This window comes from Lutra lutra, chromosome 8, assembly GCF_902655055.1.
Source record: "Lutra lutra chromosome 8, mLutLut1.2, whole genome shotgun sequence".
In the NCBI taxonomy this organism is placed as follows: domain Eukaryota; kingdom Metazoa; phylum Chordata; class Mammalia; order Carnivora; family Mustelidae; genus Lutra; species Lutra lutra.
In genome coordinates this window covers 86,637,870-86,654,801 of record NC_062285.1, presented here as the reverse complement: position 1 = coordinate 86,654,801, position 16,932 = coordinate 86,637,870, and the positions used below count along the sequence as shown (strand labels likewise).

Sequence of the window (16,932 nt, the reverse complement as noted above, 5' to 3'; positions counted from 1 at the left end):
CTTACGTCACTTCCTATGCCTAGGGTCTCAGATCTTAGTGTTTCTCCGCCCTGGCACCATAGAGAGTAACCAAGAACTCTCGGACCAGAGTTTCTTCCGCTGCAAATTAGTACCGAATTAGTTGATTCTCGGCTAAGATCCCGCCCCCAGGGAGCGGAACCACGTTGATTGACACTTCTTTAGATCAATAGAAAGAAGAAAAATGAAGCGGGTCGGATAGGTGATTGGCTGGTGGGAAGACTGCCCGAGACAGTTTGACTTAATTTCCGGAAGTTGAGTTTGTAGGGCTGAATGAGTGGCCGATCCCAGTTCGGGAGAGGTTTTGCAGTCTCTGTAGGCTGGAGTTGTATTAGTTTTTGATTTTGTTTTTTTCGTGATGTAAGCGAGCGCGATCTCTATCAAACGGATAGTGTCTGTTTGAAAGTGGATCCCTGAATAACATTTGCTACTGCACTTGTTGCGCTTTCCCAGCGTCAAGCCGGTCTGGAAGTTTACGGGCACACAGAACATAGGTAGACCTGAGCGAAGAGATCACGTCCCGTGTTGGAGTCCGAGATTGTTCATCTATGAGAAATTACCGAAATTTCAATGAGTTTTTTGAGGAGGAGATGTGGGGATACACGTGCAGTCACTTTTAAATATACGAGTGGCGAGGTTGCTTTATATTTGCTGCTTTTCCCTTTTGGTCTTTTCACCAGCTAGAAGTCCTTTATGATGTCACTGTACATACATACAGATTATCACTTAGGTCTAGTCTTAGTCCTTCCCTTCTCTTCTGTCCACTTTTAGTCTAAGACTCTTATCCTGTCTTTTCCCCTTAAGGGTAAGTTTAATATTTAAACATTATGTTTTTAAGAGATACCCTTGGTTATTTCTGATCTTAATATCCCTTCTAGGAAACTATGTTAGGTATCGGTCAGTTCTTACTGTCAATTATAAATGCTCCAAAATACTGAAGGAGATACACATTAATTTTTAACAATAGAATATTTTAAATGTGCACTTAAACATTTAAGGTGAGTTCCTTACCTAAACTACCCTTTGTCTTAGAAAATTCTTGATTTGGTTTTAGACTGAATTTCGAGTCCTAGAAAGAGCAATAACAAGGTCTTGTAGTTTAGAACTTGTAAGTTAGGTAATAAAATTTAATTTTGGAGATGAACTAGTTTAGTTTTGCAACTAATTTTAAGAAGCAGTGATGAAAGAGAAAAATGAAGAGTACATTTGAAAAATTAGAGTCTTTGATCTAGCTTAATTTTTGAGATATGCTGAGCTTTTAAAATTTCAGCACATTTCTTGTACTAAGATGCAAGAATCAATTATAACAAACACATTCTTACATCAGCAACTTATTAATGATTATGTAAGTAGAACCCAAGAGTCACAATGGGGAGTCATTAGTTGGTGAAAGATTTAGAAAACACTGTGTCTGCAGAAATTAACTGAACCATTAGGCCTCCTTAGCCTCTGGATTCTTCTGAAATCAGGTATTTGATGAAATGAGGCACCTAAAGTTCTATGTAGCAAGGACAGCTTCATTATGCTAGTGTAGAAAAGGAAGTTTCACCTCTCTGAAAACTCATATAATAAATTATGACTCTCTTTTAAATGACAAATTCCTAAAAGAGTAACAGCTTCCTCCCCTGCATCCCAAATGTATTTTATATATGTGTAGCTGGGATTTGCATATTTGTTTTTTTTTTTTTTTCCAAATGTTCCAGGGTGTTCAAGCATGTTTGTGTGTGTGTTTTTTTTTTTTTTTTTTATGTTGCAGAGTGTTCAAACATTCCCGTGAGGAATATTTAAGCATCACACCACAGTTGGTCAGGGTTGATTGCAATTATAGAAACAGAACCTTTATCTGTTCAGTTTTAACTTTTATCTTTTTTTTTAAAAGATTTTATTTATTTATCTGACAGAGATCACAAGTAGGCAGAGAGGCAGGCAGCAAGAGAGAGAGTGAAGCAGGTTCCCCATCGAGCAGAGAGCCCGATGTGGGGCTCCTTGTGGGGCTCAATCCCAGGATCCTGGGACCATGACCCGAGCCGAAGGCAGAGGCTTTAACCCACTGAGCCACCAAGGCCCCCCTTAACTTTTATCTTTTAAAAATCCATTTGCATTTATAGGATGTAATCAGTGGAAGTTACAGAACCCTTGCGTCCTTTGATCATTAAAATAAACTGTTACAACCCATACTTCAGTCTCTTCTAGTTTATTGAAAATTGAGCTTAAGCTCAAGGTCAAAATTATGGTAGTATTTCCATTTCATTCAAAGGTCCACAGTTTGTGTCTAGGCAGAAGTTACCAAGTACATCCCCTTAGAACTAAATGATGTCTGAAGCTAGTGGTAGGAATGAAAGATTCTTTATTCAGAGTAAATTTTAAGAATTTGGGGGAAAAGAAAAGGAAGAAGTAACCCCTAGACTTGCTCTTCTACAATAGCATTTAATGTAATGTTGATCTGGTAGAGCAGAGTAAGAAGGTATCCTGGGATATATCTTTTGCCTCACAGGGTCTAGACCCAACTGATAAAAAACTCTGTGGAGTCCTCTAGTTTTAGCATCTCTTAAACCACCTTGCCAACTTATTAACTATATTTCTGTCCATGTTGGAAACTTAGCAGAAAATGAACCTAATCCAAGAAGCAAAACACTATTATAGAGACATAGAAAAGTATTCCAGTGGCACCGTGGCTGTTCATTTCATTTGGTGTTTCACTGTGTTGGTGACCTCAGTAATGGCATGATGATACTTTTCTGAAGCTGACTTGAATTCCACCAGATGCTTCTCATAACTTTTAATGGCTGCTTCAAGCTGCGTTTTCTCCACTGCTCCCAGGATGGCACGGAAGATCATATCTATGCCAAGGCCAAGAACGGCAACTCCTATACTACCAAGGAGAGAAGCACCAATTTGAGCTAACACAGTGACCAGCTTGTTAATGATGCCAGTTGTGATGTTTGAGCCCACAAGTTTAACAGCTACTGCACTGGCTGTGGAAGTAGCTTCTCCCAGGATGACTGAAATGACCTTTTGTACTATTGCAATTTTCTCTGTTTCCCTTTCTTTAATATCCTGAAGTTTTCTGTAGAGGGTTGGCTCTAGCTTATCTTTTAGTGCTTCATCAACCTTTTGTAGTTCTGTTTGGATTTTCATCATGGCTTGGATGATGATATCACAGTTTTCTTTGATGGTCCCATCTCTTTTCATCTCGATGGAGGCCAACTTGCACCCCAAGTGCAAGTTTAAGACCTCAATCAGCTTATTAGTAGCATGGAAGCTATCAGATAAACAGTCAAGAAGCTGCTGGTGAAGTCGGTTTACTTCCTGCCTTCTCCGTGGATTCTCTGGGTAGAGGAAGTCACTCTGAGACATGTTTCAAATATAATCTCTGAAAAATAAAGTAGTAAATCTTCACTAAAATTTTTGAAAAATACCTGCTGTCTGTGTGCATTTGACCAAGAAATCTTTTACTTTATGAGTAGAAAAATAGCACTGTGCTATCTAAGGAATTCCTCAGAAAATTCAACAGGTTCTTTAAAACAATTATTTTTATGAAACTTAGAGTCAGTGTATGGGAATGTGGGTGACAATGCCACCTACCGATGCAATAAATGAGGCATTAGCTTTTTTTTGTGGTAGAGAGAAATCCTAGATAAGAAAATCTGTATTTATCAAGCATCTGATTATTAGTAAATAAATGTGATTGTTTCTAAGTTGTATTTAATAAGGTTTGACATAGACTACAGTTTGATATGGTTGATTCTTGATTACCAGCACTCCTTAATTTTTCCAGACCCTACTCACCACACTGAATACACCTACCAGATTGATTTTTCTAATACTGGAAGATAAATTAGTAGAGCCAGAAGAATATTAAAATCTCTGAATTTACAGGGTTATTAATGTCTAATTTTGTTTATAGACTGTTAACTTAATTTCTAATATTAAAGTTACTCTATATGTCTTTACAAACAAATTATTTGTTCTCTAAGCCTAGGGGACATCAAAGGCAACACACAGAATCTTTACAAAAATTTTTCATGTTAAGGGTATATATTAATTCTTTAGATTAAAATCCCACTAGGGGAGAGAGTGGGCATGGTACAGGGACAGCGCGGTTATGACTACCTCTGTGGTCTCCATTTGCAAAGCTTAGAAGTTAAATTATTTAGACTGGTTTATAATGCACTTGGGCACAGTGAAGATTTGCTAGAATTGGCGTTAGAAAGGAAATAATGCCATTTCATGAAAGTATTAAGAGTAAGTGGCAAGAGTATGCAGTAGAATGAATACAATGAATCAGGCCAGAGCCTTCTTGTGTTTGTTCTTCTGGCTTAGAGTATTATGCAGAGAAAATAGGAACAAGCATGTTCAGAGTTTATTTGGTTAAAAAATTTGAGGACTGTGAGAACAATCTTACAATATGCATACTTCGCATAGTCTTACTATGTGCTTGGCACTTTAATTTTTAGTTGAAACTCTTAGAAGAAAAGAGAGAATGAAATCTCTGTGGTGTCTGGCATATTCTCTCTTGAGTAAACAACATCCTAATGAATTTGGGCCCTATCGACTGAGACCATGGCTTTTAGCCTAGATATGAGGAATCTCACAAGCATAGAATGAAGGAATGATATTTTTCTCTCAAGAAAGTAAACATTCTTTTCATGAACATAAAGATATAATTTGGAAATAGGAAGGGGATTTTAAATGGATTGGGAACATAATCATTTACGATGTTTAGTTTAGAAAAATGCCTTGGTATCCCTAATAGAATAAACTTATCACAGTCAGAAATTCATTTGCATCTTTGATTCAAATCCAGCACACACACACACACACGTGTGCGCGCGCGCACACACACACACACACACACACTCATACCCATGTGTTACACAAATTTCCACAACAGTACTTAGAAAATATCTCAATTTCATTTAAAGAAATTGTTGAGGATTTATTAAATATTCCCCAACTCACCTTTTGGTGGCAAAACTGTACTTTGATAACCATGAATCTGGACTTTGTTTCTCCTTTTTTCTTCCAGAAATTTTCCATTCAACCTTTTTCTTTTTGGTTCCTAGTTTTCAGATACTATCATGAAGTGAAAACTCCAGTTTCTCACTTTGAATTCAGAAGAGCATCAACTACATTCTTATTCAGATATTTAGGTGAGAGGAGTCTTTCTTAGCCTGTGAAAGTGTAAAATATCTCTAGCAGCTATTCATCTGCCTTTATCTGAAGGCATAGCTTCCAGAAAAGGTATGTGGTTCTATTTACCTAAAGATAAACAAATGGAGAGATGAGCCTTCCTCCAGGATAGGAGGCTGAATGCTTCCAAGTAGTGAGTTTCTTCCTAGTTAACTTGTTTTAACAAACCTTGACAAATTAATCATAAAAGAAAAAAATCAGGGTGCAATTTACTTGAGGAGAAATGTACCCAGGTCCCACACAGATGTAGAGGACTCCATTTTCTTTTTCTTTTCTTCCAAGAGTTGAAGCAAAATCAAACAAAACTAATAGATGAGATTTCTTTTTTTTTTTTTTCCAGGAAAGAGTAATGATGGGACTTTATCCTCCCCAAATATTAAAACATCATAAAAATAATATTAGTATTGTACAGGTTGCAGGAGTAGATGGAATCATGGAACAAAATAGTTCTGGAAACAGACTCTTCTATACATTTAATATACGATAAATGTAGACTTTCAAATCAATAATAATTGAAAATGTTCCTGGCACAATGGGCTAGTTTGGGGGGTTAGAAATTAATTTTATTTTATTAAAAATTTTTTTAAAAAAGATTTTATTTATTTATTTGACAGACAGAAATCACAAGTAGGCAGAGAGGCAGGCAGAGAGAGAGGAGGAAGCAAGGTCCCTGCTGAGCAGAGAGCCCGAAGCAGGGCTCGATCCCAGGGTCCGGGATCATGACCTGAGCTGAAGGCAGAGGTTTTAACCCACTGAGCCACCCAGGTGCCCCTGTTTTTAAAATTTTTTAAAGATTATTTATTTATTTAACAGACAGTAAGAGAAGGAATACAGCCAGGGGGACTGGGAGAGAGAGAAGCAGGCTTCCCACTGAGTAGGGAGCCCAACGTGGGTCTCGATCCTAGGACCACAGGATCATGACTTGAGCCGAATGCCTGAGCCCAACGACTGAGCCACCCAGGTGTCCCTAGAAATTAATTTTTTTGAAGATCTTATTTATTTATTTGACAGACAGAGATCACAAGTAGGCAGAGAGACAGGCAGAGAGAGAGTAGGAAGCAGGTTCCCTGCTGAGCAGAGAGCCCGATGCGGGGCTCGATCTCAGGACTCTGGGATCATGACCTGAGCCCAAGGCAGAGGCTTTAACCCACTGAGCCACCCAGGCGCCCCTAGAAATTAATTTTAAAAAGTTAGTGTAATATTTGTAAAAAAAAAAAGATAAAATAGAAGAAAATTGATAATTTTCAAATGTCTGTATGGAGGAAGGCTTTATAAGCTTAAAACCAAAGGAAAAAAGTCACACAAAAATTTGACAAACAAGGATGACCATGTAAAAAGAACTAAAAAAACCTGGGAAAAATGCAAGAAAAATGAAGTATGAATTTCTAATGACTTGCTATCAATAAGAAAAACAGTAGCTATCTAACAGCTAAATGAGCAAGCAGCTCTGTACAGTAAAAGCATGGTAGCTAATTAACTGATGAAAAGACTTCAATCTTACCAGAAATCAAAGACCCAAGTACATTTTCAATTATATTTTCTTTCTTTTACATCCCCAAGGCCTGACACGTGCACTTTTATACCCTTCCTCCCAGTTTCCAGATAGCAGTCTATAATTCTTTGTAACAAGTTTGAGTAAGACGTCATAATGTGCTCAGAATTATTTTTCAAATCTAACATAGAAGGACTTGTATTTTTCTGAGTTGGGCTTACCTTCCTAGTTCCTTTTGTGTTGGGGAAGGACTTTGGGAGGATTCCTTACGCCTCCTAGATCTTCAGCAGGCCTGCCATCATACCTTCCCAGGATTGAATACAGTTCAACATTATTTTCATCCCAACAGTGAGATAAACAATAGAGAATTAGGTGAGGAAGAGGTAGGGTTTGAAGGTGAAACTAATGAATTATTTTTGGGCAGGTGAAATTTGAAGAGCCTGATGAAGGAAGCAGTTTAATAATTCAGTAACAATTTACTGTGGATAAGGTAACATGCTGAGCTTTATAGAGCACACAAAATGAAAAGGACATGGGTCCTGCTTTTATGGCATTTTTAATCTAGTTAAATAGTTAAGCCAGACTTCAAGCCACTCGTTGAGCTGAAAGTATTATGTCATTTGAAATTATAGGGCTCGTGCTTCATTTGTGCAAATTCAAATTTTCAACAATCTGCAGGTTAATATGTATTAACATTAGGGCCATATGGAAACATTCAGTAATTTAGAGAAGGTTAATAATTTGCTCCCTTTCAAACTGTTATTCTTAGATATATGCTTGATACTTAGAGGAGAGGTTATACACCACGGGGAAAAACAGTTAGCAAAGTGCAGCATTTCCAGTATTGCCCCTGACAATTAAGCTGAGCTCTGACTTGCAAAGTGTTTACTTCACTCAGCAAAACAAAAGCCTTGCAATCAGTTAGAGCCACCCTCCTTGAAGATCCTAGTTGTTACTTCGGCAGGCCTTAAGGGATGTCTTACCAACAATATATAATATTTACCTAAAAGATGTCTGGGCCATACATACTTTTCTCTATCTTACAACATTTTCAGGCATGACCTTTTAAATATTGACTTTAAAATTCAGTCTTTTAAAAATCATTTCTTGGGGCACCTGGGTGGCTCAGCCGTTAAGTGTCAGATCCCAGGGTCCTGAGCCTGGAGTAGGGCTCCCCGCTTGGCAGGAAGCCTGCTTCTCCCTCTCCCACTCCCCCTGCTTCTGTTCCTTCTCTCACTCTGTCTCTCTCTGTCAAATAAATAAATAAAATCTTAAAAAGAAAACTTTTCTTTTGGGGTGCCTGGGGGGCTCAGTTGGTTGAGTGTCTGGCTCTTAGTTTTGGCTCAGGTCAGGATCTCGGGTTCTTGAAATAGAGCTTTGGGTTGTGCTCTGCACATAGCTCGAGATCCGCTTGTCCCTCTCCCTCTGCTCCCTGCTGCTGGAATGAATAAGTAAAATCTCTAAAAATAAAATAAGAACCTTTTCTCTTTTTAGTTTGGCTCTGTGCCCAACACAGGGATGACTCATAACCCTGAGATCAAGACTCACATGCTCTACTGACTGAGCCTGCCAGGCACCCCTTATAACTAATTTCAAAGTCACTTTATAAATAAATTTTAAAGATTGGCACTTATAAGTAGCTAAATGTTATTCTTAATCCAGTTCTTAATACTTGCACCATTGGTGTGATAAATGTGATTTTTACATTGTTTATTATCAGATGATAATGCTCACTGTCTGTGAAAAGTTCACTCTGCACAGTTAGCATCCACTACTGAACTGCTGTGTTTCTACCGTTATTTGAGTATTTTGTTGCCGGGGTTCATGAGGTAGGTCCTCAAGAGCTGTAAGGCAGCCTGATGAAGAATTGCTGGCAGCAGGTGGCGCTCTGGCTCCCCAGCATCCTTATTTCACCCTAGCCTTTGCTGAAGCCCCAGAGCTTGCTTGTTGCTGTATTTGGACTGTGGGTGCTTAAAATTTAATTTAATGAGAGAGTTCTGTTGCTCTGTTGCCAAAGGAAGTTTGGAAATCACATGCACTGTTATTGTATATGTAACATTACTTGTTATTTCAGACAATAAAAGAAACTTGGAAATGCTGATTCCAGGGGTCAGCATATCTTCTGAAACTGGAATGGAAACAAAGACTAACCTGAAATGGATTCTCACTGAAACTAACCTTGTCAATTATTTTGAAATGAGATCAACATTCAAGATCAAAGAGTGTATAAGAAATAGTAGAGATGTATTGATGTATTGTCTCTAAAAGTTAAGATTTATTTAGTGATACTGTAGAGTTGTTTTAGTGTTTTGGGGAAAGGAATCACTTTCCAAAGTGAAAATGTATTGATTATCACATATTCAAATAAAAAATTCTCAGGATAATTTTATGAATAGCAGTAGCTAAATGTCAAGTGTTATAGAAATTTAAAGAAGGAAATTATATTGAAATGATTAGAGGAAGCTTCGTGGAGAAAGTGACAAGTGATACATGTTTTGAGAGATGGTAGAATTATAACATGAAGAAATTATAAGTAAAAGATTTGATAAAAAAGTACTTTAGGGGCACCTGGGTGGCTCAGTGGGTTAAGCCTCTGCCTTTGGCTCTAGGTCATGATCTCAGGGTTCTGGGATCGAGCCCCACATCAGGCTCTCTGCTCGGCAGGGAGCCTGCTTCCTCCTCTCTCTCTCTCTGCCTGCCTCTCTGCCTACTGTGATCTCTATCTATCTGTCAAATAAATAAATAAAGTCTTTAAAAAAATTTAAAAAAAGTACTTTAAAGTATAAAGTCAGTTCAACTAATATATAAACACTTTAAAAATAAAGAAAAAAAACCCATAAACCTACCATCTTAAATTTTTTCATTGTTCCTTCCTAAAGTTTGTTTAAATGTGTAAGCATTTTTCCCAAGTTGAAATAATATTTTCATCTTACATCAATTTACTTAAACACCTGCCCAAATTCTTAGTTTTCTAGTAATTTTATTATATGAAATATTCCATAAGATATCAACCATAATTTAATAAATACCCAGTTGTTTCCCTATCACAATATTGTAGTGGGCATTTTAATACACAGTTTTTTCCCCTTTTCCAATTATCTTAATTATTTCCTCAGGATAAATTTCGAGAAGAATTGTATAATCCATGAGAATTAAAGTTTTTATTATATTTATTATTTTTGGATATGTATTGCAAATTGCATTCCAAAAAATTTTATACCACCATCAAAAGTAAATTTTTATAGCAAGGCACTGTGTATGTTTCGAAGCCAAAGATAGTTCTGTTAAATATATATTATTAATTTGGGAAGCACAGAGTTAAATTTCAAAAAGAAGAGTTTTTGCTTTTGTAGAAATACATGGTGGTGTGTTAATGATGATATGATACGCATGATTTCTGAGACTGGCTTCCAAAGAATCTGGAAGGGAGTGTGGAATAGAGTTACAGAGGAAATAAGATCAAGTTTGTTTTGAAAATCTTTGACACTAGGTTATGGGTATATGACAGTTGATTATTTTATCATCTCCACTTCTGTGCATGTTTGAACTATTCCCATAGCAACAATTAAGGGAAAAGAGACAAAGAAAACACATCTCAGCCTCCAGTGTTGAGTCATTCATGCTCTCTGGGTTTTTCCATTTCTCCCTGCTGTCACTTTCCTCACTATCCTAAATTGGGTCCAGCTATCCTGGGAAGTTCACTTATTTGGGAGTTTGGGAGTAGGGGACAGGTGAAACCAGAAGCTTTTCAAGAGAAAATAGCAGTTACTGATAGTTCTGAGACTCCTCCTTTAATTTAAATCAAACCCCTGGCCTTTAATTAAAACAAAACAAAACCAAGAAGTTGTTGATGGTGGGATGACACTCTTTCTGATGTAAGTTCTAAAGAATGTTTCTGACCAGAAAGCAGAATATCAGTGACATTCATCAGCCTTTGTTAAATGCTCAGGGGAGAATCCTCTACTTCTATGCCTTAAGACATTAGAAAAAAAAAAGAAAGAGTAGACAATGTTCCTTGCCCTCAAGAAGATAACAGTCTATTTGGAGACAGACAGCATTTAAATGTAATATAGTTTACGAGGGAGCAGAAACTCTATAAGTTAACTAGTATTAGATTGTACATTCCATTTCACAGATCCTGAGTACTTATATTGATGTTAGAGACATAAAAAGAAATGCTACAATCCATGTAAACAATACACAGGTGTCGTTTTGTCCTCAGTGCTTTCTAAAATTGCTATCTTTACTGCTTTTTCTTCCCCTCTGACTTAATCAGTTACATAAGCTGTTCATTTTCTTCTTTATCTGGTGTCTTCAGAGAAATACTCAGAAGGAAGCTGCCATCGGATCCTCTTAAAACAAAGTTGTTTTGTGACTTTATTATATTTATGGCTAGGATTCAAGACTGACATGTTATTTCAAAAACCGTTTAATCCAGAGAAACAGAATATCATACCAATACCAGTAGAAATAGCCATATCGCTTACCTTGCTGTGTTTCTGAGTTCAGTAGTCCAAGTGGTTGTTTAGGAATATTGTCAAAGGGCTTTTTCATCTGGTTTCATCTGGATGTTTCCATGGAATGTGATGACTTACAGCCTTTGCTGGTCTCTGCTGGGTCCCTCTGCCTGTCTGCTTTATCTACTATTTCTGCAATCCTCATTCTCTGAATTCTTCTATTTCCTATATTAATATAAAATTAGTATGTATTAAGTCATCTAATTTGAAAGGTGAATAAAGCGGTGAGACATGTAACTGTCTATTCCTTAATGGACTTTATGGTTGAAAAGTGCTGTACGACCGAGCTCATCCAGCTCAGCAGAGACGATGGCTCTGCGCAGCTCCCAGGTTCTGCGGTTCTGTCTTGCCAGCTATTCCACACATAAGTTTCCTTTACCTTCTGTTGCATTCAGACCTCCATCTGTTGCTGATGCCTTTGTTTCTGTTCTCAAGAGATAAAAACCCAGATATCTGCAACCCAATGTGGTTTTTGTGAGTGCGCTCTTCTTTCCTGCTCTTTATCACCATCTCTCACTGTGTCGGTGAATTCCTTGACCATAGGAAAGCCTTAAAGACTAACTTGACTCCTTTCCCTTAAAGCTTAGAACAGAGTCTTTCATGCTTTTCCCTCTACATTCAGTCCTCACCTCCATGGATTCCTCTACAGCAGGGACACCTCAGAAGCAAACAATTACCCCAGCCCCCATAACTTAATGGAAAAAAAAAATGGGCTTTAGAATTGGACAGTCCTGATTTTGTGTATCCAAATATCTCTTACTAGCTATGTAGCCCTGGAAAAGTCACTTAATTTAACTTTTTTCTTTCTTTCTTTTTTTAAAAAATATTTTATTTATTTATTTATTTGTCAGAGAGAGAGAGAGAGAGAGAGATCACGCACAGGCAGACAGAGTGGCAGGCAGAGGCAGAAGGAGAAGCAGGCTCCCCACCAAGCAAGGAGCCCGATGTGGGACTTGATCCCAGGATGCTGGGATCATGACCTGAGCCGAAGGCAGCCACTTAACCGACTGAGCAACCCAGGCTTTCATTGTGTGATGTATTAGTTTGTAATTGATGGGTTGTCATATGGATTAAATGAGATAATGCATGCAAAGAATTTGGCAGAGTGCTTGATATATGGCAAAACCTTCCTAAATGGTAGCCATTTGTCTTAACGTTAACAACAGTCATTTCTGTTGTTATGGGGTGGGTAGAGGATACAACACTGAGAGTCCAGCTAGGAGATATATAAAATCTAGAGGCGCTGTTCTATAGTTTTAAATGAGGACTAAGTGGGGTATGATTTTACTTCCGTCCCAGTGGATCATTTTGCACTTGACATATCCTGGGGCTTATCAGGTATGGGGATAAAAGGGAAATAGGATGTGTGTAGACAGTGTATCTGAAGTAAGTATGGATGGACAAGTAGGATTTCAACAGATGTGTGGGGTGGGGTAGGGAGGAGAGAATGCAGGTGGAGGGAATACTATGAATAAAGGGGCTAGCAAAATGTTGGGAGCATTTTCAGGGCATAAACTTAGTCCATTACACTGGTGGCCCAGGATATACGTGAGAGCAGTGAGGGAAGGGAGTAGTGGAAAATTGAGAGCAGTCTAGATGATCTTAAACGCCATGCCAGCAAGTTGTATCTTATTCACTCAGCAATACTGAATCATTGAAGTTTTTTTATTGTGAGATAATAGGAGGTTTGGATTTCAGGAAGCTTACTTAATATAAACTATACTAGTGGGTATGACAAGACGCATGTAGTTGAAACACTTAGTGTCAGACCATGGGGTGTAGATGGTAAAAGCCCACTTTGAAGAGGGCAGCTATAGATCTAGTCACCTTTTCTAACTCATAATGTGGGCTTTGTGCTGCCAATTAATCTCATTTTTTTCAATAAGCAATAGCAATCCAGATTTCTATCTGTCAGTTTTTAAATTTAGAAGTTGATACAAGCAATTGTTGGGTCAAACAAAGCACATCTGCTGGTTGGACTTTGCCTGTGGATTTCTGGTTTGGGACACCTGGGGTTACGTTCACAGTCCTATCTTTTTATGTCTCCTCCAGAACTTTTCTCGTGAGACATCAACACTCCTCTCTATGGCAGAAGAGGATGAGTTGTACTAAAAGTGCAGAAACATTCTCAGGCAAGACAGATGTCTTGGGAGTTGGTGTCAGAAGGCCTTGATCATCTTTGAAGTGCAGTACTCCACCTCTTTGGTCTGCTGTTACTCACCTTTCAGAGTTATCTGATGGTTACTTTATTTTTCTGTCCAGGATTTTTAGTTCTACTCCATAGGAAAGATTGTACCGCGTCTGCTTGCTCTATCTTAACTGGAACCAGAGCCCTTCTATGTAATTTTTAAGCTTTGTACAATCTTGTCCACTAGATCTGATAGTTATTGAGGATAATGCGTGAGAATTGGTTACTCCGTATATCAGCATATCCAATTGAGGGTCCAGTGCACGATATTCAATCGTGGCTTAAAATCTTTTAATTATTATCTTTGTTGTTATTTTTAATAAAGCACAGGATCAATTCCTGCTCCATAGCTGGTGAAGCTTTCCTACCCTCGACAGCGGTTATTTTCCACATTTAGATTTTAAGATCAGTCTCTTTGCGGTTGACAAATAAATAATTTAAGTTTTTATCCAGATTACTACTTTGTTTTGCAGTGCTGAAACTTTTGTGCTGGAGAAATGTCTTCAGAGTCAGAAAAGGATAAAGAGAGGCTGGTGCAAGCTGCCAAAACATTTTTCTTTCACATGCAAGATCTTGTTGCCTTCACTAACACATTTATAGAATCGTTTAACAGCACTATGAATGCCCAGATCCACTCCCTGACTGTGAAGGAAGATGCTAACGTTAAGGATGTCTTTGAACAACTATTCACAGTCTTTAAGGAGATACAGTGTGTCCTGGAGGCAAAGTACGACCAGATGCAAAAGGAACCTTTATGTTCCAAGATTGCAACAGCGATTTGCTCTATGGTTGAGAAGAGAGCCAATGTCAAGGAGCTGCAGCAGTCAGCTAGAGAAATGTTCAAGAATGTTCAGACACCAGTTATCGTTGCTGCACTGAATAGCAGTAACATCCTTGGCGCTTTGGAATCTTCTCTTTCACTCTTGATGACATGTCCTATCATGAAACTTCAGTTAAGTGACCTCTATCAAAAAGACACCGAAGACCAATCAGAGGCCAACACCTCAGAGAAAAACCAAAGTCCAGGTCCATCCAAAATCGGTACAGCAGACATCTTGAAAAAATTGCAGGATGTGTTAAAAGCTGAACATTTCAAGAATACCATGGAGTCAGTTGTAAATCAGTTGGAGCAAATTGTCAGAACTCTGGCACCAATCTTAGAGATCCTCCAAAAAGCCATAAATATTATGGAATCCAAGATTCCTGTGCCCAAGAAAACCAATGACCAGTAGGAATGCAAGAGGGGCTCATTTCTGTCAGAACATCAGTTCATGTCCTGAGAATTTTGAGAGCATGTTCTAAGACCTTTGCTGCCAGAAAGGTGTTATATTAGGATGTAAGTGCAAAAAGTAGTCACCTGGAAGACCATTTACCTCAAGTTTTGTTTTATTCAAATAAAACTAATCAAAGAAAGCCTGCTGTCATGGCAGTTACTAAAAATAACATGTTGTTCAGAAAATCAAGGTAGTGTATTACATTTGGGGATGTCTCTAAACATTACATATCATCTTAATGCATAATTAAAATAACTTTAATTTCCACTCTTGGTAAGTCTATTTCTGGATACTACCGTGTGAAGTCCTGGTAAATGTAAACATTATTGTCAGATAATCTGGCAGAAAGTACTGTTCAGGTGCAGGAAACACGTAAAATATCCTTCTGCATTTTTAAAAAGATTTTATTTACTTAAGAGAGGGCTAGAGAGAGAGCGAGAGAAAGAGAGAGCACGAGCAGGTGTAGCAGCAGAGGCAGAGGGAGAAGCAGACTCCCCACTGAGCATGGAACCCGATGTGGAGCTTGATCCCAGCATCCCTTGGATCATGATCTGAGCCAAAGGCAGATGATTAATGGACTGAGCCACCCACGCACCCCTACCTTCTGCATTTTTGTCAGTCCTATACCAATTTCTGTATCATCAGTGCCTTACCTATCATAGGTAAAGAAGAAGTTAATAAGAACAATGAATGAAGAGTAATAGTTTTCTTGCTTACTTGAATAAGAACAGAGCAGGTGATTTATTCTTGTCTGCCTCCTACTGAGGTCTTATGATTAGGAGCTATTGGAGGTTCAAAAATGGAGGTGTTCTAACCTTTTACAAATAAAAAACTGCAACATTTGTAGAAGTAGGATTTCTGAGATGTGCTTGTATTGACAAAGAGAGGTTAGATAAATCCCTTTGCCTACCAGAACGTCTTTGGCTCTCAGGTAACAGGAAAGAGTGTGTGTTTTCACAATTGCCCTATTCTACGTGGTAAATAGGAACATTGTTGAGAATAAGACAAGCCATTAATAATTCCAGTTCTTGAGTGGAATTTTTCTTCTGAGAATACCTAAGTTTTGTCCTCCTTGAAACATTTTCTCCTCTAAAGTTTTAAATACCATTTTCTCCTTTAAAAATAAGGAGATGCTTATTTCCCTACACTTAAAAATAAGGCTGCAGCATGAGGGGCACCTGGGTGGCTCAGTGGGTTAACCCTCTGCCTTCCGCTCAGGTCATGATCCCAGGGTCCTGGGATTGAGCCCCACCTCGGATGCTCTGCTCAGCGGGGAGCCTGCTTCCTCTTCTCTCTCTCTCTGCCTGCCTCTCTGCCTACTTGTGATCTCTCTCTCTGTCAAATAAATAAATAAAATCTTTAAAAAGATACGGCTGCATCATGAGAAACTAAGAGACAAATTGTGAGCATTTGATGGCATGGCGGAAGAAGATAATCGCGGTACTTTTTAGCCTGCGATGCGGTCACATCCATCAAGGGTGCCAGTCCACCTCCCCGGTAGTGGCTACTTTGAAGTTGCACTTTTGCCATCCTGAGTCAGGAGCTCAGCTCCAAAGCCAAGGCTGTCATTGGAATCACCCTTGTAATTTTGAAGTAAGAATCCCTTCCTTCGGGGGGCGCCTGGGTGGCTCAGTGGGTTAAAGCCTTTGCCTTCAGCTCAGGTCATGATCCCAGTGTTCTGGGATCGAGCTCCACATCAGGCTCTCTGCTCAGCCTGGAGCCTGCTTCCCCTCTCTCTCTGCCTGTCTCTCTGCCTACTTGTGATCTCTGTCTGTCAAATAAATAATAAATAAAATCTTTAAAAAAAAAAAAGAAGAATCCCTTCCTTGCTCCCTAACAGTTAAGACCTTCAGAGAGTCCTGTAGTAAGGACCAAGGGGATTTGGACCACTTCCAGGGCTTAGAGGGCTTGGAAAAAAGATGAGTTTCAATACATGAATTCTGCATTTTCTCTCAGCTCAAACAGCTGGCTTATTTTCAGGATGTTCTTGAGTGTATCCATTTGCTACCCTGTCCTCAAAACTACACATGTAGAAATGGGAGGTGGAAAGTGCTGCTCTCACTTTGTTACTTTTTCTGAACCTATGTGTGTTTCAGGTTCTCACCTGCCTTCTCTCGGTTTTAAGATTGTGTCCCAGGAGGGGCACCTGGGTGACTCAGTTGGTTAAGTGTCTGCCTTCAGCTCATGTCATGATCCCATGGTCTTGGGTTAGAGCTCCACTTCGGGCTCCTTGGTCAGTGGGGAGCCTGC

General features: G+C 38.7%; 2 protein-coding genes across 5 annotated transcripts; one reads left to right on the top strand and one right to left on the bottom strand.

Annotated features, from left to right (window-relative positions):
• The first annotated feature begins 730 nt into the window (after positions 1-730).
• C8H12orf60 (chromosome 8 C12orf60 homolog) lies at positions 731-14,896 on the top strand. 4 transcript variants are annotated; one of them, XM_047743101.1, is made up of 4 exons: positions 731-823; positions 5,085-5,171; positions 13,273-13,352; positions 13,882-14,896. In XM_047743101.1, exon 4 carries the CDS (start codon positions 13,906-13,908, stop codon positions 14,638-14,640), a length of 735 nt encoding a protein of 244 aa, XP_047599057.1. In that variant the 5' UTR covers positions 731-823; positions 5,085-5,171; positions 13,273-13,352; positions 13,882-13,905; the 3' UTR covers positions 14,641-14,896. The 4 variants fall into 4 exon arrangements, 3 of the variants coding, with proteins under 3 accessions (XP_047599057.1, XP_047599058.1, XP_047599060.1); XR_007129644.1 differs by lacking the exons at positions 13,273-13,352; positions 13,882-14,896 and adding an exon at positions 8,778-9,216; XM_047743102.1 differs by lacking the exon at positions 13,273-13,352.
• On the bottom strand, positions 2,075-11,380 carry SMCO3 (single-pass membrane protein with coiled-coil domains 3). Its single transcript, XM_047743106.1, has 4 exons — positions 11,191-11,380; positions 6,925-7,007; positions 4,981-5,379; positions 2,075-3,391 (listed from the first exon to the last, which is right to left on the bottom strand). Exon 4 carries the CDS (start codon positions 3,373-3,375, stop codon positions 2,698-2,700), a length of 678 nt encoding a protein of 225 aa, XP_047599062.1. The 5' UTR covers positions 3,376-3,391; positions 4,981-5,379; positions 6,925-7,007; positions 11,191-11,380; the 3' UTR covers positions 2,075-2,697.
• Positions 14,897-16,932: the final 2,036 nt, after the last annotated feature.